Genomic DNA, 21,289 nt, shown 5'->3' on the forward strand with positions numbered 1-21,289 from the left:
TTAAATGTGACTCAATATGAGAGATATGTTGTAGTGTTGTAAATGAATGTAAACATTTAAATATCAATCAATATGGGAGCGAATGTATTCGCTAAAAACACTAATGATAATAAAACATAATGTCCACTCAATTTACAAAGTAATAAACTAATGTAATTTGTTTTTACTAATAAAATTTCATACAATTTTTCTAAAAATAATCATAATATACATACACATTAAATTAAATTTAAATAATAATAGTTATAATATGCATCACATTAAATTACATTTAAGTAATAATAATTCATGTTCATAACCTTAATATTTCAAGACATATAAAAACTTATATAACTAATAAACATAATAGGTTTTTATATGTATATTAACTATATGTTTTGAAATATATAAGTTTTTATATGTTTATCATTTATATATTTTGAAATGTTATAAACTTGAATCATTATTACTTAAATTTAAGTTAAACTTAATTTAATGTGGTATGTATATTTTAATTATTATTATTTAAATTTAATTTTAAATTTAGTAAATATATATATATATGATTCATTTATATAAATATTATATTTCATAATTTTCGTATTTAAATTTAATTAATAAATATATAAAAATTCAATATATGGAATAAGTTATCTATCTATCTATCTATCTATATCATCAATTATATGCTTATCACATAAAAAAATTATAAAACATGTCCCAAAAGAGAGTCTCTCAAATATATATGCATTATATAAATGTAAATAATATTATTAAGAACCCATTTTGAGAGACTTCCTTGTTTGTGGGACAAAGGATTGGCCTATTTATAACAATTTACATAATATGTTTTTTAGATTACACTTTTAAATTTTTTGTTTTTATTTAAACATAAAATGAACTTATAGTAAACTAATCAATTGGATTTATTCGTGGTAGGGAGGAAAATTGGAGAATCCGGTCCTCACCATCCAAGTTCAATTCCTACAAGTGATATTCTGAGCTAAAAAAAAATGCATACATTTGTTCAGAAAGTAAAAAACATTTATAATATATATATATATATATATATATATATATATATATATATATATATATATATATAAGTGCACAAAAGAAATATACTCTAGAGCATTTATTCATAGAAAGAGAGATACATCATATATAGTCAAAAGAAGTATACATCTCCCTTATACTAAGATTCCTAAAACATTTATTCATAAAATAAGAAAGTATTTATCACTTAAATTATATATATTATAGGAGAGGCAGAAGATAATAAGATATTTTATTTAAAGTGGATAAAGAAAGATAATAAATATACATATCCCTTGTATTAAGATGTCTATAACATCTATTAAAAAATAAACAAGCATTTATTAATATAATTATATATAAAGAAAATAAGTGGTGAATAAAATGTTTTATGAAGAAATAATAAAAAATTTATTAATAAAATTAAATAGAGAGAAAAGAGTGGATAATAAGATATTTTAATTAAGGTGAATATAAATATTTTATTTGAAGTGAATAACAAAATATCTTATTTTTATCTCACTTTAAAATATTTTTTAATGTGATGTGTCTAGAGGAATTATACATTTCCTTCTTCCTAAAAAATAGAGAATATCTATCCATAAAGATGATTAGTTTAATTTTTAATTTTGAAATTTTTATGATTATTAATAATTTTTATAATGTTATATATTGACTTTATATTGAATATTGAAGAAATTACACATAAAAAGCCAATTTCAAAAAAAAAAAGGCACATATTGATGGAATAAGAAATATAGATACATATAGTTGATATAAAAATATTTATTGAGATGGATATTGCAACATTATTTATGATGCACATTAAAATATTTTTATTATTAATATTTTTTAAAATACACATAAAAAGCCAATTTCGAAATAAAAGGGCACATATTGATGGAGTAAGAAATATAGATATGTATAGTTGATATAAAAATATTTATTTGAGATGGATATTGCAACATTATTTATGATGCACATTAAAATATTTTTATTATTAATATTTTTAAAATGTTATTAATTAACTCCACTAATTCCAGATTAAGCATTAAAGGATTTAGACATCTCTATTGAAATGTTATATATATATATTATATAATATACATTAAAATATTTTTATTATTAATATTTTAAAATGCAACTTTTATTTTATTGAATAAAGAATAAAATATAAAAATGCTTTGAGATATAATTAGTTTTTATTTATTAAAAATAAAATAAAATTTATCATCTTTTAAAATTTAATCTCAAAAATTAACATTAATATTTTGTTAAGAGGGGGAGGGGTACTCTATGGTTCTAAGGAGGATAAAGTGTTAAGTACTCATGGGGTCTTGGTCATATGACAAATAATCAAACAAATATATGTTGTCTCTACTAGGGATTTTTGTTAGTCAAAAAACATTAGGTGGACACACTTATAGTCATGGGAAATTCTTACTTAAATAATCAAGCAAATATATATGGTCTCTACTAGGGGTTTTTGTTAGCCAAAAACCATTAAGTGGACACACTTATGGTCATGGGCAATTCTTACCTAATCCTACATCATGGTCAAAGGCTCCCTCCCAAAGAAGAAATCTATGGAAAACATCATGAAAAGAAATATATTCCATCCAAAGCATATTTCCATGTCCTAAGAGAATTCAACATAGAAACAAACAAGTATATTAATGAGGGTGTAAATTGAAAATATGTGAATTCTATGTTAAAGAGATTTCGACAAAGAAACAAATATACTAACGAGGGGTGTAAAATGAAAATGAAAATCCCTGAATTAAAGATTAATGGCCCAATTAGACCTTTTATAATTCCTAATGGATATCTCATCCATAACATATTTCCATGTCCTAAAAGACGTCAACAAAGAAATAGACAAATATACTAATGAGGGGTGTAAAATGAAAATCCTGAATTAAAGATTAATAGCCCAATTAGACCTTTTATAATTCCCTAATGGAGATGAAGCCTATTAAAATAATTCCCTAATAAAATTATGTATTATGAATTTTGTGTTTTGTTGGGGTTTTTTGTAATCTATTCACTTACAAAACCTCTTTTTTATTGCTTAAATATATTCTTCTCAGAAAAATCATATATTCTTATAGGAAAAAAACAATTGGAAAATTTTAATAAATTAGCTCCCTAATGTTTAATATGTTTGTTGCAAACTAAATACAAAATTATAGAATATACTCTTTTAGATTTTAAAAACATGTATATATTTTAATTTAAAAACTATTTTTATATATAATATCTCAAAAAAAATAATTAAAAAACAAAAGCATAGGAAATATCAACGAAGCTGCACTCAAGAATAAACTCTTTTATACAATCTGCACTCATGGATATACTTTTTAACTTTCGGTTAAAAAAAAAGACCTTTTAATATAATAATTTAAATAAAAATCTATGTTTATATATGATTTCTTAAAAACTAATAAGTACAAAAAATCAAAAGCATAACTCATAAGAAATATCAACGAAGCTGCACTCAAGAATAAACTCTTTATACAATCTACACCAAGAAAAAACTCCTTTATACAATTTATAGAATTTAAGGAATATCTTCTGTAGGACGGCAATCTTGTATAGGCAAAGGAAAAATAGACGAATAAAGAGGATTCGTTTCCAGCGTATTCATCTTCTACATTGTTCTATATTATAATGGAATGCAATATTTAAAAACTCCTATTTCAGGCAGACAATCGCTGGCTTCTGTTCAATACGACTAACTCTGACAAATTTGACGGCAGCAACAACTCTTCCTGGAAGCAGCATCAACTCTTATCTGCAACGTCCAGAGTCCTGGAATGCCAAATTTTCTGAAGGTAAGGAAGCGTTCTCCTATGTATTTTTAGTCACGCTGGCCCATCTCTTCATCATAAAACTGGCTCTGTAGGTTTCATCGTTTGCAATTTTGGTACTTTGTTTTTAGGATTTCTAAAATTCAATGTGTTTAACCACTGAATGTCCCTTTAGACATTCAGCCATCTCTCATTTTAGGCTTTAAATTCTCTGTCATGATATTTCTGTTTTTTCCTGGGAGTAATCAGTAGCAATAGGAGAGCAATCAGAGCAATCAGAGCTACTATAAAGTTTTTTTTTTTTTTTCCATTTCAGTTATTTTAAGTTTCTTCCATTAGTCTCGGGGATAGTTCAATTATATGTATGCGTGGGTACATGTGCGCGGATATATATATGCGCCTTGAGTTTATAGCGGTAGTGGTTGGAATCAAGACCATGTCATTAGCCCATGTCACTAGCCTAGCCTAGTTGTCCTAGTTGTCGATTCCTCTAGTTCATATTCAAAAAAAACTTCCTCTACTTCACATTCAAAAAAAACTTCCATTAAATTATAAATTAGGCAAATATATCATGTCAAACACCAGGGTGGTCTGTCACAAGGGAAACCAGACTGATGGCAGTGCAAGTGATGTATGAGTCTTTCTGTCGATCATAATGAGCAAAAATAATTCTACTAGCTGAGCATCCTATGCCAAGATAGATCTCTGCCACCATTGCTTAAAGCTGAGCATCCTATGCCAAGATAGATCTCTGCCACCATTGCTTAAATCATTACAAATAGTGTCTTGAGTAACACTGACATACCATAGCTGTAAACTGTATAAGAAAATAAAATAAAGTTCATTGATAATAAACTAAAACAGAAAATTACGCATGCATCATTCATCAGAGGACATTGTTGAGGTCAAATACTGCACGCTTGGGCTGTTGAAGAGTGACCCGCATTGAAGATGCCTCTTGATGTGGGTCGGTCGGGCATCTACATTGACCAAGCAACAACGCTAGTGCCTTTGTATCCAATGGAAGAGTGTCGCCCACATTGAAGATGCCTCTTGATGTAGGTCGATCGGGCATCTACACTGACCAAGCAACAATGCTAGTGCCTTTGTATCCAGGCTAAAATTTCATTGTGGTGCTCATGTTTCTCTTTGAAGACACGGCTCAATAGAGTTTTCATTTTTCAATGAAGGGTGATAGTATGGCCAAGGCCTGGGACCCAGCCAGAGACCTCAGCCAAAGACCTCAACTTGAATTTCAAAGTTCGAATGGGCTATCAATCTGTTGTAGTCAAGGCTTCAAGATGTTGGATTTCTTCTTGAATTTCAGGAGGGATGACAGAAAGGTAAATTCAATGGTTGATTCAACATGGGAGTGGACTTTGGGTCTACTTGAAGAACCACAACCCCAAAACCGTGCCTTGGATGCATTCTTTGCCTTGGCATTTCACCCTAGAAAGTACTAGAACCTTGCACTGGGTACTTCCAGAGAAGGGTACAGGACAATAAATAAACTTTGTGGAGGTCGGATTGGAGCAGGCTAGAAGGGACAGGACTGAGACCAAACTAACTAGAGGGGCGGGAATAGAAGCCACTTGATAAATGGAGGCAAAAGGAAAGAGCATTGGGTAAAGGAGAGAACTAGAGGGACAGAAGCATTAGTAAAAACCAAAGAAAACTTAACCTCAACGGTCCAACTCAAAATCCCAAGCTCGAGAATCATAAACACAACATCAAACAAACAATACTAGCTAGAGGTGAAGACAATAAGATTTTTCACTAACTCATGAACTCAGTGCTTACTCAGTCGCAGTTTGTTGGTTCCTAGTGTCGACACCCCACTGGAATTCGCTAAGTCTCCTCTCCTGCATCCCAAAGGCTGTGAACGAGCAATGACTTGTCCAAGCAACAATGGAATGAGAACAATGGAGGTCTAGGCTAGGAGGACCTAGGGCTTCCTTCACTGAAGCACTGAGGAGCCAGACACTAAGGGGGAAATCCACTTGCAGCGTGGCAAAAATGCAAAAGTCGCAAAAACTGACAAAGCATGCTTGAGCAAGGTAATAAGACCTAGAGGTCAAGGGGGTTACCATATTAATTCGATGTGTTGTCATGACTCATAGCATGTGAGACTGCATGGGGAGTTGGCCATGCCATCCCCTTTTCAATGTCTTAAGAGTCGGTGAGGTGGCGGCCCTTCTTCCCCTTCGCCTCCCCCTCCCCACCTCCTTTGCTAGCTCTATTTCCAACACCCCCCATCGAGGCTATTATACTAAAAAGATTTGAAACTTAGTTTATCTCTCATATTTTTCTTAAAGCTAAATTTTGATTGTGTAAGAGATTATAGGGTCTAAGGACTGTACCTGTCATTGGCTTACCATATGGGAAACCAACAAACCAGACCAATAACAAAATAGTAGAGCATCATTCCATAAAAAGATAGATTTCATAAGAGTGACCTCAAAAAACTTTACATCCATATAATTAGAATTATATATAAATAGTTCACTATGATCTACCTCTGAATAGACATAAAATGGATAATGCATACCAGCGTTAAAAAGGCTAGTAAAACCAAAAAACGAGATAGATTGAAAGCCAAACATCATGATAGAGACTAAAATGAGGTGGAGGCATCCACCTCAATTGGGTTGAGGTCCCCTAGTTGCAGTAGCTCGGACTAGCACCTAGGGTAGCGTTGGCCTCAATCCTCTTGATGTGCTCAGTGATGTCCTTCTACTATAGCACAATTACATCCAAGACCATGATACTTCTATTTTTAACATCATTTCAATCCAGAAGAACTTGACCCAACAACAATTTCATCCTACAATACAAGTCAATGGTAAGTGGATATTGGTTATCGTGGTGATGGGTGTGGCCCATGTCCAACTCCCTTTCCTTCACATTCACAATCACTTCTAAATCTGAAAAGCATTAGTGTTGTGCAACTATGTCATTTTCTAATTCTCGTAACTCCTCAACCTATGGCAGTAGTTGCTCCCTCTATAACCTTATAGAGGTCTTCGCCCTCATACAGACACAAGAGCCTCTTAGCAAGCCACAACCCCCTCATCCTCTCCGGCAACACACTCTCTGTCAAACCATCTTGGCATACAAGGGGAAGCTTATATGAACATGCTTTGGCAAAAGAAGCATCATACACATGCCTGAAATTTGAACCAAGATGTGTATGCAAATAACTTGTGGCCACTAGTAGTGACCACAGAAAGCAGAGCAAAGCCTAAGATGTCACAAACACAAAGAAGGAAAGAACACTAGAGGGCTCGCCTTAGACCTGATACAAAATTAATTGAGGAGGGTGAGGATGAGTGAAGTGAATGCCATCGAACAGACCTGCCTGAAGAATAATGAGATTAGGACCCAACCCATAACCACCCACTTGAAGTAGCATGCGAGGATTAGAGCCAGAATATGGCCCATCGTGAACCATAACCACCACCTAGGTTGCATTAACTTGTCAATGGTATGCACTCCACATCTCCACATGATGACACTGATTGGAGGTAATGAGGCCATAGTATCCTGGCCATATGTAGGATAAGACGTGTCCCTTCCCACCCCATATGGGGAGGCTAGATCTTTTGTTTCTATAGCTTGACATTCTTTTCATAGTGTGGAGGAAGGCAGATCCACCCAAGAGTGGGTTAAAGCCGTAGTTTTGAGCATCCTATGTTCACTAATCAATTTACTAATTTGTTTTCCTTTTGATAGACATGAGAGGGGGGGACTACTAGGAAGAGGGTATTATATTAGCTATTCTAAGAAGAACGTTTTCTAGTCTCCAACTACATGAGATCTTGCACAGGTCTGAAACACGATTTTTTTTTTGATAGGAGAGATCACCAGTTGACAGTTTCCTTCAATAAAGAGCTTGGTGAAATTCTTGTTCTCGGCATGCAAAACACTGCCTTCCAACGCCTGAAATTATGTGGCATTATTGGTATTGACCCCCAAGGATCCATTATACAAGAAAATGATGTCGCCTTGATCATCTCTAAATACTCCAAATCCTACTATCCTCGGGTTCCCTTTTGAGGCCCTGTCAAAATTAAGCTTAATAAACCTAAGGGGTGATGGAGACCAAAAGTCTGGAGAGGGACTAAAGTAGGGGATGAGGTGTGTAGTTGAGCTAGCAGGACAAAAGTGAGTTGAATGAGTCGCATGATCGATTCTCGTGAAGCGGCTTTGTAGTCTTCACTAGTCCATGGTTGGATTGTGACTGTTTCTCTGATGCATTGCTTAATCTTGTCCCAAATCATATCAAGGGTTGAGCTCTTGTTGTGGAAAATTATTTTGTGCCCTCTTTCCAAACTTGACATTGAAGGAATTCTTGCAAAAGACACTAGTCATTGTTTAAGGCTGGATTTTGAAAATATGATTCTCACAATTTGTCAATCTTGTTCTAGATACTATTCTGGTTCTGATTGCCTAAAAAGAGATGATCTAGGACCACAATGTGCTTGAGAATAAACAGGTCTGGGACCTCAAAAGCTATTTTGGTTATTCTATTCACATAAGGGTCTTTGAATGCACTAAAAGCTATAGGAAGTGAGCAACCTTCAGCCACAACTTCTGCCTACAATTTGTTTTCCATGTATCTTGCTACAGAGATAAGTTGTGCTCAATTGCTAGAGTGTTAAATATTTTTGAATGAGAAAGAAACACGAGATTGTAGCCCCATCTAATTTTATCCAGAACATTTGAGATGGCAATGTCTTTGTTGAAGGGATGACCAGAAGGATTTTCAACCCATCGTGTTTGGAAGAGGAAGCCATGCTTATGGAAAGAGCCATTCATGCTTTTAAAAGTTGTTTATCTGGTGCTTTCTAGTGGTTTGCTACAATGTGCTTAGCTTTGGAGATTATTGAGGTGATGAGATTAATTAGTAGGGCTGAGGAACTGATTTTTGATCGCTGGTTGTAGGAATCATCACAAAAGAGGGCACTTTGTCCATTCTGGACTTCTTCAAAACTATGTTGTTGGATCAAATACTTACTATTGCTAGTCAAATTCCATATGGAGGAGCCCTAGATTGCATACTGTGACCTTGATTTCTGAGTGAGAGAGGAGTTTTGCCCATATTTTTTATTCCAAATCTTTCTGAGTGGGAGAGGAGTTTTTCCCATATTTTTTATTCCAAATATGTCACCACAATTCATTGCGTTGTTGCAACAAAATCCACCACAATTTGGCTCTTGTCACTGTGCTTAATATTTCTAGATCTTTGATACACAGGCCAACCTTGAGCTTTGGGAGACAAAGTTTGTCCCAGGCAACTGGGGACCATTTTCTTTCCTTGTAGGCTCCCTCCCCCCAATAGAGGAAGGTGCGTTGAAGGCAACTGATGAAATTGAGGATAGATTTAGGAGCAACCAATGTCGAGAAGAGGTAGACAGGGAGAGCTTGAAAAATAGATTTAAGGAGCACCAATTGTCTTGTGATGTTAAGAGAACTTAATGCCCAGTTGTTGAGCTTACTAGACATTTTTTGCAACAAAGGAGACCAATGTTTTGGCTTAAGGGAGTTATCAATTAAGGGAGTGCCAAAATATTTAGAGGGAAGGGAGCAAAGTTGGAAGCCAAGAAGGCGAGCTATGTGCCCCTAAATGGAGGGAGGGGTATTCAAAAAGAAGATTTGGGATTTAGAATGATTAATGGAGATGTCGAAGGCTTCCATGAAATCATCCAATACCCAAGAAATGGCAAGGATTCTATTTTAGAAAGAACACCCATTAACATAATGTCATTGACAAATTGTTGATGGAAAATCAAAAGATCTCTTCCAAAAATGTGAAGACTTCTTAAGCCCTATATAAGCCCCACGTTAACCCTAAACTCGTTATTAAGCCTTAGATATTGAGTGATTACATTTTTATTATTGTATTGTTATGTAGGCTAGAACCCCTCATGGTCCCATTTTATTATAATTGTACCCCTTGTCTCCTATATATATACTAAGGAGACCTAGTCTTAGAATCATCAAATATTGTCATGTACATTGTATTCATTGTAAAAGGAGGTTTCCCCTTCAAAGAGAACTGCAATTATTGGTTTCTTATCATTTTATAAGCACAAGGGTCATAATATATGGTATCATAGCTCATAATCCTAAGGTTGTTGCTTCAAACATGTCATAGTGACATTTTCGCTATTTTTTTTTGAGGATCTGAATGATGAAACTTGGAGAATATTGAGCAACCATCTCGAGCAATATCTAGTTCATAATTTCAGATCTTGGTTCACTATATTTTCAAAAATATGCTCCGAGAAAATTAGGGGATCCAAAGGCTCCTGAAATCAGTCTTAAAATAGGTTAGTTCAATATTTTCGCTATAACCTTTCTTCTGTGAAGCTTAATATCGTGAAACTTGGACCATGATGAGGTGAAATCTTGGTGAAAATATGGTTCAAATTTTAGATCTTGATTCACTATAATTTTGGATATATGCTCTAAGTAATTCCACGTTAGTAAATGCTCCTGAAATCAATTTCAAACAAGTCAGTTTGGCAATAATTTATTTTTGGTGAGGTTCTAGATAATGAAACTTAGAGCATATTAAGGATAAATCTTGGTAAACATTTGGTTCAATTTTCAAAATTTGGTTCACTATACTCTCAGAGTGATACCTTGTGGAAGTTAGGGTTTGTGAACAACCCTAAAATAAATTTTAAACATGTCAGCTTGGTATTTTTGCTATATCTCCTTGTTTCAGATTCTTTAGACTATGAAATCTTCATGGACTCCATGAGACATACAAAAGTACCTTAGCTACAAATTTCATAATTGTATTGGAAGAATTGAACATGTGGCACACTATACAAATTTGCTTGTGGGAAGAGGCCAAAATCAACAAGTTTTGTGAAAGCTACCATAACTTTCACTTGACACATCAAATTCAGTTCACACCTGTGGAATTGCAAAAAATACATATCAAGGAATTGTAGAACAATTTTTTAGATCCAAAAGGACTCAAATATCATAGATATATCAAATAAAATTTCATCCATTATGATATTCTCCAAATTAAGATATGTAACTTACTAGTTATCTAACTATTGATTAGAAGATCATTGTTTGTTGGTCATTGGAATTTTTGATAAAGATGAGTGCTATTATTATTTTCTAACATGCCTCCAAAGAAATCTATTACACCAATTAAAACTATTAAAGGTTCATCCTTGACTCATGAAGAAAGTGAAGACTTAGAATTTAGGTTATCTCAATTAGAGAATAAAGTTAATAAAATAGATGGTAGTATGTTGAAAAATGTAGGTTTATCAAGTTATCAAGAAAATCTTAAAAGAGAAATAAAAAAGAAGATGGATGAAAATAAGGAAGAAATTCAAGATGTCAAGCAAGATATACAAAAATCCACCAAGAAATAATTAAAAGAATTACAAAACATTCTATTAAAAGATCTCCCTAAAAGGGATGTGGAGATCTAAGAAAATCAAGAACATAAGGAGAGCATGGTGTTAAAAATCAATCTTGTATGGGGAGTATGTTATCACAATTGGATAGCAGAAATATTGAATCATAGAATCATAATCATGAATTTTCAATCCAAGATCCACATCATAAAGGCTTCAAGTCAGAACCAAGGAACTCTTACATTGCAAACACTGATATGAACAAATTTGATGGTACTGATCTTGTAACATGGATGTTTTAGATGGAGCAATACTTTGATCTACACCAAGTGGCAACCTTACCAGAGGTAAATATTGCATCAATGTTTTGAGAACAAGATCGTGTATGGTATCAATGGCTTTGTGAAAGACAAAAGGATTACGTTATATCTTTGTCCATTTTTACAGAGGAATTGATAGCACATTATAGGGAAATTAAGATTAATTTTAGGAAATTTCAAACTAAAAGTGGCCTCCTAAGAAAAACAATAAAATAATAGTTAAAATAATAAAATAAGAGTTATGAGTTTTGGAGGGAAAAGAAGAAATCTACTTTTTTTAGTTATATTTTTGGCATATTTCCTTACATGTTTACTCAAATTGTAGACATTCGTTGGATGTGGAATTAAATTCCACATCCAACGAGTACCCATTATGCATACTTTTGAGAAGACCCACATTGATAAAAATTAAAAATACATTAAAAAAACGTGTTAAACACATTTGTTTTAGCAGATAAGCCAAAAATAAAACTTAAAAAGGTAGTTTTTCTTCTTTTCCCTCCAAAATATTTACATGTACCACATTTTAAATTTAAACGATTTTGATTAGTTTACATATTATGACATGAAAAATTCATGGTCACTTTTACGCTGAAATTTCCTCTAATAGAATACATTATTTATTCAATTAGTAAATCTTCAACAAAAAGGTCCGGATACAAAGCACATTCAACAATTCCAAAAGTTGAGTCTCAAAGTAAAAAATATTTCATGGGATAATTTGTTAGATGTATTCATCGAAACTTTAAAGGAAAACATCCAAAATGAGGTGCATTTCGTTGAACCTAAATCTCTACAGTATGCTTTTAGTCTAGCAAGAAAAGTTGAAAGTAAACTATGACCACTAGAAAATCGGTCACTAATAACTCTAGTGAAGATCATGCTCCAGCTCCTAAATTGACAAGGTTGACTCCTCGACCAATGGATGAAAGAAGCGCAAGGAAACTATGTTTCAATTGTGACAGTAAATACAATAAGGGGCATAAATGTAATGAAAAGAAATTATTACGCATAGACCCTGAACAGGAAGAAGATCAAGAATTGGAACAATCACTAGATCTAGAGCTAGAAGAGACTAGTCCAACAATATCTTGTCATGTATTAGCTAGCATGAATATTCCACAAACCCTTGAGGTAGAAGGATATATCAAAAAGAAAAAGGTAACAATGCTAATTGATTTGAGCAATACCCATAACTTCATCAATTGCAAATTAGAAAAATTTCTCAATTGTTTCATATATCTAGCACCAAAGTTTCAAGTAATGATTGCAGATGGTGGCACCATAAATTTTTAAGGGAAGTGTCATTTTTTTTTTCAACACAGGGGAGTATTTATTGGACAATCCCATGATTGCAATACAAATGTGTGGTGTTGATGTTGTACGATTTCCAATGGTTACAATCATTGGGAACATTGACCTTTAACTTTCAAGATCTCTTCATAAGATTTACCTCAAAAGGGAAGTAAATTGAGCTCAAAGGTATCCAAAGGAAGCCCTCTAAAGTGATAAACTCTAATGGAATGACAAAAGTACTCAAAAAGGGGCACCGGGGTGTAATGGCACAATTATGTTCACTAAATGTTCAAACATCAATATCATCTATGTCAGAGTATCTCCATATATTTGTTAGCAATCATCCCAAAATATTTGGATTAATGCCTAAAGGTCTTCTACCTTATCGAGATCATGACCACGTTATTCATTTGCATCCGGAAAGTGTACTAGAGATAAATGAAGAAGGGAAAATCATACTAGAAGTAGAAACAATCCTTGAAACAAGGATTAAGTAGCCCAGTAACCCAACAATTATGGAGTACATCATCAAACAAAAAAACCTACCAGTGGAAGAGATGACATGGGAAGATGACTCATTTTTGTGGAATCACTAACAGTTAATCAAGTGTCGAGGACAACACTTGTTTGAAGTGGGGGGGGCATGTTAATCCCTATATAAGCCCCATGTTAACCCTAAAACCCTTTATTAAGCCCTAGATATTTTGTGATTACATTTCTATTGTTGCATTGCTATGTAGGCTAGAACCCCTCATGATCCTATTTTATTATAATCGTATCCCTTATCACACACACACATATATACACACTAAGGAGGCCTAGTCTTAGAATCATCAAATATTGTCTTGTACATTGCATTCATTGTAAAAGGAGGTTTCCCCCTCGAAGAGGACTGTAATTATTGGTTTCTTATCATTTTTTAGGTGTGAGGATCATAACCAAAACCTTAATTCTTCCATCAACAATAACAGATTTAAGAGCTCTACTAAGTTCCTCTGTTGCCAAAATGAACAGAAAGGGGGAGGGCGGGTCACCCTGGTGAATACCTCTTGAAGGATTAAAAGTGGATGAAGGCAATCCACTGATTAGGATAGAGAAAAAGGCAAATGATATCAAGGAGCCAATCCAATTGGACCAGGACTTAGAAAAAACAAAAGCTAAAAGAGATTGATGAATGTAATCCCAACTTAATTCATTAAAGTCCTCAGAAATATCCAACTTATCAACAAACCCAATTTTATGGAGTGTTGGAGAAAGTGGATAACCTTACGTTCCATTAATATTTCATCCAAAATTAAGCACCCCTCCACATATCCTATTTTTTTCTCTGTTGAAATGAGTGAAGGAAGAATGCACTTAAGCCTATTTGCAATGACTTTGGAAATGATCTCGTAAATGACATTCGATAGAGCTTTGGGATGAAAACTTCCTAGTTTGTTAGATTTGTCCAATTTCGGAGCAAGTATTAAGAAAGTGGCATTGAGAGTAGGTAAAACAGAGGCTAAGTGCCTTGATTCTTCCACCAATGCTAGGATCTCCTCACCTAGAAAAAGCCAACAAGCTTGAAAGAATTCTATTGTAAATTCATCCATAACTGAAGCCTTGTTTTTAGGCATGTTATTGGTTGCTTCCTCTATTTCTTCCATGGAGATTTCTCTCATGAGGGCTTCATTCTACTCCCAACTAACTAGAGAGGGGATATATTGGGTGATTTTCCTAATATCTTCCAGTTTGTGTGGTTGGAGGTCCTTGAGAAGCATAGCATAGAATCTGACTAGCTCAGACTCGATATCATGATGATCTACTAACTTAACCCTAGCCTCATTCTTCAAGGAAGTGATCTGATTCCTGTGCCTATGTTGGATAGTAGAATTATGGAAGAACTTGACATTCCTGTGCCTATGTTGGATCGTAGAATTATGGAAGAACTTGACATTCCTATCCCCCTCTCTAAGTCATTTAATTTAAGATGTTTGCTTCCATAACGTTTACTCTTGTTTGTGGTGCTCCTCAAGATGAGTTAAAAGCTCAATGTCTTCCAATGTTACATCTTTGATCTGTCTTCAAGTATGATGTGTTACTAAAGTTGTTTCATTTTGGCTTACAAGTCCCGTTTTGCCTAGACAATGTTACCAAACTCCTCCTTGTTCCACTTCTTAATTTTCTTCCTTAATGAATCTCAATTTTTCTTGGAAAGGAAACATCGTTGTACCCTCTATAAATTATGTTTTAGTCCATCACTCCTTAGCTTTGTCCAGGAAGGAAAGGCTAGTAAGCCAAAATCTTTCGAATCTGACTGGCTTAATTTTGGAGCATGTGCTAATGCTAAGATCCAAGCATATCGACTAGTGGCACAAACCCTCGCTTGGCAAGATGGAAGCTTCAATAGAGATGTCCTTTATGTACCAGCATAGATCCATTTAAGTACGGATCTAACATGAGTCGAGAGGGATCAAATTTCTTCACATGCAAACTTCTTTAGAGTGCAAAATACAATATGTAATTTTTCATTATTTAAATTGTACTTTTGAATACTATATTATAAAGTATATATAGGACCAAATAAACATTTTAACCATAAAACTTATTTTTTTCATGATATATACATAAAAAAAATTAAATGATATGTGATATATACATAATTGACATTATTTTTAAGTATATGTCAATTAATTCGTATCAAAACATTTTATTTTAACAATTTTTTTCTATATATAGATGTGTAAGAAGTTGATATCGACATAAATTATTTGACATAGATTATTTAAATCTCACGTTGAAATATTATTTGAAAGGTATACGATTTAAACATCTTACTCACATTTTATTTTTACTTCTAATTACTTTACAACATATTCATTTTTTTTTTATAGCCGACATTATTTTTCTGTTTAGAGCATTTTAAATGGGCACATGTCAATCTAACAGAGGAAGAAACTTACACATCCCCCTCATACTGGGCGGTAGAATGAGCCTATCGACTCAATAATGTCTTTGAGACTTGAAAATTATCCAATCTCAAGGATGTGATGTCTCCTTCCTCTTTCATTATTCTAGGTAAAGACCCCATTTATTATTTTTGCATCAATCATATGTAAGCTTCTTATGGTGTCCCTAAAATGATTTTCTTTAACCTTCAACCTTCTTATGCCACTTTTTTGCTCCTCTAAGGATTTAATGAGATTGAAATCTCTCCCTATTACCCACATTGCACCCTCTAGAAGGAGTTGTAACTTGTAGAGAGTTTGCAAAAAAACCTAATTCCCCCCCCCCCCCCAACCATCAAATGCGAGCCATAAACATTGGAAATAAAGCACTCCTCTATTGAACCAATCAACGAAAACTTTGTTATTAGTATGTTGGCGGCTACAAAAATGTCTAAAATGAAGATTTCTTTTGGATTCCATAAGAGAGCCAGCCCACCAGCATGTCCCATTGCATCCAACGCTATGGATTGACTTCCTTTCCAACATCTAGGAGTGATTTCAACAATTTCCTTGTTGGAGCATTTAGTTTCCTGCACCATAACTATCATTGGTTGTTCCTTTCTAATTCTCCTTCAGAAGCCTTCCTCTGCAATTGATGTCCATGATATTCCAGCATATGATCTTCATAACAACTTGGTTTGGTTGGAGGGGAACATCTCTATGATTACTGTGATTCTCCTTGAGTTGATTAAAGTTTCTCCTAATTCCTGAAACCATTCTTTGTTGATCTTTTCGCCTCCTTTTTTATTTCTTCAGTTTGGGAATTTTTGGATGATATTTAATTGTGTGGGTATGAATTCCCAAATGGGGTTTTGAAGCATTAGAACCTAAAGGAACCTGATATAAATGATGATTTTCCTTGAGAAGGGCATTGCGAATAAGTTGGACCTACAACTTTAGGATTGAGAGTGAATCTTTCATGTTCCCAGTTTCTAATATCTTAACCAAATGTGGATCATCCAAGTCCATTTATTCTCGAGACTCTTGTGCCACCACATCTATGTCTTCTTTCATAATCTCCTTAATTGATTCTCCTTTTACCTTGTCTTTCTTAGGGTCCTCCCTGTTGGGATGAGAATTCTTACCTTCCTTCTTCTTATCCATTCTTGATTTCTCTTGAGATGTCTTCTCAAGAATGGCCTCTTCCTACTCAAAGAGGGATTCAAAATTGTTGTGAATATTGGGTTTGGGATTGGGTACCACATTATTTTGTGCTTGAGAGTTTCTCCTCCATGGACCAAACTTCATGAATCCATCTTGATCCTTTTGTTGGTCCTAAAGTTGTTAGAGATCCCTGGGGATGAGTGGATAGTTGTGAAAAAGATGGTCATACTCACAACATCATCTTCACTTGAAAGGAACGCGTTTCTAATCAATGATATATTTCTAGATCAAATCTTGGTAGTAAATGTCAATGGATGTCTAAAGAGGCTAAGTTATGTTCGACACAGATCATGGCATAGGACGTGTATCAACCCCTCTTCATGGCTTAGGAAACTTTGACAAATTGACCCAGTGTGTTACCTATTCCTTCCATGGTTTCTTCTTCCTAGAATTCTCTAAACAAAGAGAAAAAAATTGACCCACACTAAAGCTATTTTAACCCTTCCTTTTCTAGGCTAAATCTTTTTATCCAAAATCTTGGAAACGACCTTACCAAGTTGTAGAAATAAAGACCATTCTCAAAAACCCTATTTTGACCTTCAACGTTGGCAAAGATCACTTGCTATAACATTTTTAAATAATTAATTAATAACAAAAATAATAGTTCACTATATATTTAAGTAAAAAATTTCAATATCGATTTTATATATCATAAAGTAATTGTAAGTAAAAAAATTCTCACATTAAAATGTTTACACGACATCAATTTATAAATATAAAAGAGATATATCATTCCCTTCATATTGAACATACAGTGTATGTATCAATTTTCTTAAATATTAATCATTATCATCATTATATATAAAACTAGAATCAATATATATCTATTTTAACTTTAAATTGATTATATTAAAAAAACAATATATTTTTATAAAATTAATCTTATTTAAAATTAAAATAAATTTACATTAATATATTATTTTTTATATTTTACCAATAAAATAAATTAACCTTTATTAACTCGTCAGATTTTAGAATAAGTTACTTTTAAAATTTTATTAGTGTTTATCTATTTTAACTTCAAATTAAAAAAATTATAAACAAAAAAACTACACTACATTGGGAAAAAAATTATCTTATTTAAAATTTAAATAAATTTACACTAATATATATTTTTCAGCTTTTTAAAAATAGATTAATATTTCCAAACACTTAATTAGCTTATTAGATTTTGGAATATGTTACTATTTACAAAACAGTTTAATTAGCTACGCATTGTTCGCATTGTGCATTTTATCTTGGCAGTGTGAATTTTTTTATCGTTTAGACCTCAGCATATTTATTTGCAGGGGATGGGGATGGTGCTGTCAAGGAGACAACAAACTCAGCCACAGCGAACATACTCGCGGTGGACAACCAGAAGCAGACGCCCGGCTCAACAACAATCGACACACACGCCGCCATCCCAGCCTCAGCCTCAACAACAATCGACACACACGCAGCCGGTTCCTCAAAGGTCACTCAGAGAGAAATATGCGTACATTCCAGACCAGTTTGAAACCATTGATCAGGTCCTCCTTCACTCTTAGCAACCTTACTTATGGGCCACAACAGAACATTGTTATTTAACTGTGGAATTGGCTAACATGGCTCATGGCTTCTTAGCATTATTTTAGGTTTACTGCATACAAAATAATGTTTTTTCTGTACCAAAAGTAAATTCTATTCATATCTCACCGAACGCCAAGCTTTTCATTTTTAAACCAGAAACATAGTTGTACTCTGTCATCGTTCCCTTTGGCTAGCTTTATAGTGTTTTTTATGCTTTTAGCACAAAACATGAAATACAGAAATTAGTATTGTTTTTTAGTTTTTTCGTTGTAACTTGGCTGGTTGGATGAAATAACAATTTATCCACAATGATATGGAATGAATGATATGAGATGTTAGGGATGAAAGCACTATTTATCACAATGGGATGCTATCACAAAATGTTCTAAATGAAAGTTCTGTAACTAATATTATATTATTATGAATGGACGAAATACTTGTAGATACTATGGCCGAAAGAATGACTTATTCACACTAAGATATGACATGAAAAGTATATTTCTCATGAACGAAAGTCAAATTTCTACGAAAAGTCAATCCTCAATATTTCTCAAATGTGATTTCTACGGAAAGCCAAAAGCCAAAATTTCTCTTATGTGATTCCTACCAAAAAAAACTTTACTTAATTTAAATTTAAAACCTCTTAAAAAAATAAAATAAAACTTCACTCTAATAATTATTAAAAAATATATTTTCTGATAATTTTGGATCAACTTCTACTTTATTTTAATATTTTCTCTTTTTACATACCTATTTCTTTCCCATATGACATAAATCCTCATCTATGGACAACGGAGTAAACATCATTAACTACATCTACTTTCACATTTTCTAACCAGAGAAGATCAAAAGAAGCGCCTCTCCAACATAACTTTTATACCAAAAACGAATTCCAAAGAAACGCCTCTACAATAACTACATCTACTTTCACATTTTCTAACCAGAGAAGATCCAAAGAAGGGCCTCTCCAACATAACTTCTATACCAGATTGGAGTCTTTCTAATTCACAAATTTCGTTGCAGAAGGGGTTGCATGGGTTTGCTTCATCGTTTCGTAAACCCTAGGCACTTCGGAAGCAGCATGCTTAGTTATTGTTCGATCTTTTGCCCCGTGACCATTTGACACTCCTGGCGGTTCTCCATAGTGAGGCCCATTAGCTTCCGTTGTGTTCATTAAAGCAAGCGGTGACTATCAGAAGCGCGGTGGCGGCTAGGGTAGAACCTTAACTGTGCTACGCGACAGGTCACGCGGGCTTGGTTCGCTGTAGAATCTGATGGATCTCTCGTTTTGTGACCTTTAGGCACCTTGGACGCACCATGTCTGTCTGCTGTGGCTTCAGTTGTATCCACTCTTCGCAAAATTTCCTTCGATGCAGTTGTATATCGGACATTTCTAAACCAATAATTGAATTTTCAATTATTACCACTGAGCATATATTGCGATTTCCTTCGATGCAGTTGTATATCCGACATCTCTAAACCAATAATAGATTTTTCAATTATTACCACTGAGCATCTATTAAATCATTGTCCCATGATTCCATAAGTTTAAATGTATTAGCTCTCTATCTTTCTGTTTGTATAAGTTTAAATGTATTAAATCATTGTCCCATGATTCCATAAGTTTAAATGTATTAGTTCTCTATCTTTCTGTTTGTATGAGTTTAAATGTATTAGCTTTCTATCTTTCCGTTTGTATAGAGACTCAATGGTTATAATACAATCTTGTTTTCTTGGTACTGGAAAAAAAAGTTTAAATGCATATAATGTAATTGTAATTTCACTCTCCAAATTTCTACGACTTCGCTATTTGTTTTCCCATCTTTGCAATTCAAGGGCACAATGAACTGGAAACTGTTTTTGTTTCTGGTAAGGAAAGAGGTTAATGGCCCAAGATTTAGAGGCATCTCGCAAGCTAAAGCCTGCCCCTTATGGACCACTAGCAAATAAATAATTTCAAGTGGCGTGATTTTCCTTGAATAACAGTGATGATTCAAAGGTGTTCACAAATAGTAGCCAATAATGACTCTTCATCACCATGTTTTGACAACTAAATTATAATAAGATTTCTCACTATTTAAAAAATAAATTCAAGAATACCATTGCTCCATCTCTACCAAGCCTCCTCAAGAAACCAGCATTGATGACCTTGAAATAGTAAACATGTTTTGGGCCTATCAAAATTGGATGGCCCAACATTAAACTATGATTTTCATTTTGGTTCTCTTTTTGGGTCATTTCTCCAAGAAATAGGTTAGGGTTGTTCGTTTTCTCCTAACATGCTTAAGTGTGAATGATAGAATTTGTGAGGGGAATATAAATTATGAAGAAGAATAAAACCAAATGGGTTAACCTTATGGGCAATTAGTTTCTGTATGATTTAGTATTCATTAGGTTTTAGGTTTAAAACTCATGAGAGGGGTTGAGTTTGCCAATTTTGATTGTTCTCCCCACCAAAGATCCTCAAGATGCTCATATTTGTTGGTTTACATGTCCATCTTTGGGTTTGAGTCCTAGAACGTTAAGTCTTCAACTCATTCATCAACACAACACAAACACCAAGACCTCATGCTCAAATTAACATCTAGAAGACCTGCCATGTTGCACAAATCAACATCTAGAAAACTAGCCATGTTGCATCACACAAGTGTACACCAAGACCTCATGCTCAAATTAACATCTATAAAACTATCCATGTTGCTCAAATTAACATCTAGAAAACTAGCCATGTTGCATCACACAAGTACATGGCACAA

At 33.6% G+C, this 21,289-nt stretch overlaps 1 protein-coding gene across 2 annotated transcripts in view; it reads left to right on the forward strand.

Annotated features, from left to right (window-relative positions):
* The first annotated feature begins 3,634 nt into the window (after positions 1-3,634).
* LOC149248635 (E3 ubiquitin-protein ligase RGLG3-like) overlaps positions 3,635-21,289 on the forward strand; it is an 84,825-nt gene continuing 67,170 nt past the window's right edge. Inside the window, exons 1-2 of one of the 2 annotated variants that reach the window (XM_089458483.1) lie at positions 3,635-3,848; positions 18,272-18,493. In XM_089458483.1, coding sequence (XP_089314609.1) covers positions 3,831-3,848; positions 18,272-18,493 — 240 coding nt within the window. In that variant the 5' untranslated portion in view covers positions 3,635-3,830. The remainder of the gene's footprint in view (positions 3,849-18,271; positions 18,494-21,289) is intronic. The other variant, XM_089458482.1, reaches the window with a different exon arrangement.

The sequence above is a fragment of the Pinus tabuliformis genome, chromosome 7 (genome assembly GCF_031772625.1).
Source record: "Pinus tabuliformis cultivar Carrire ecotype Pingquan chromosome 7, CPIR1, whole genome shotgun sequence".
NCBI classification, from domain to species: Eukaryota; Viridiplantae; Streptophyta; class Pinopsida; order Pinales; family Pinaceae; genus Pinus; species Pinus tabuliformis.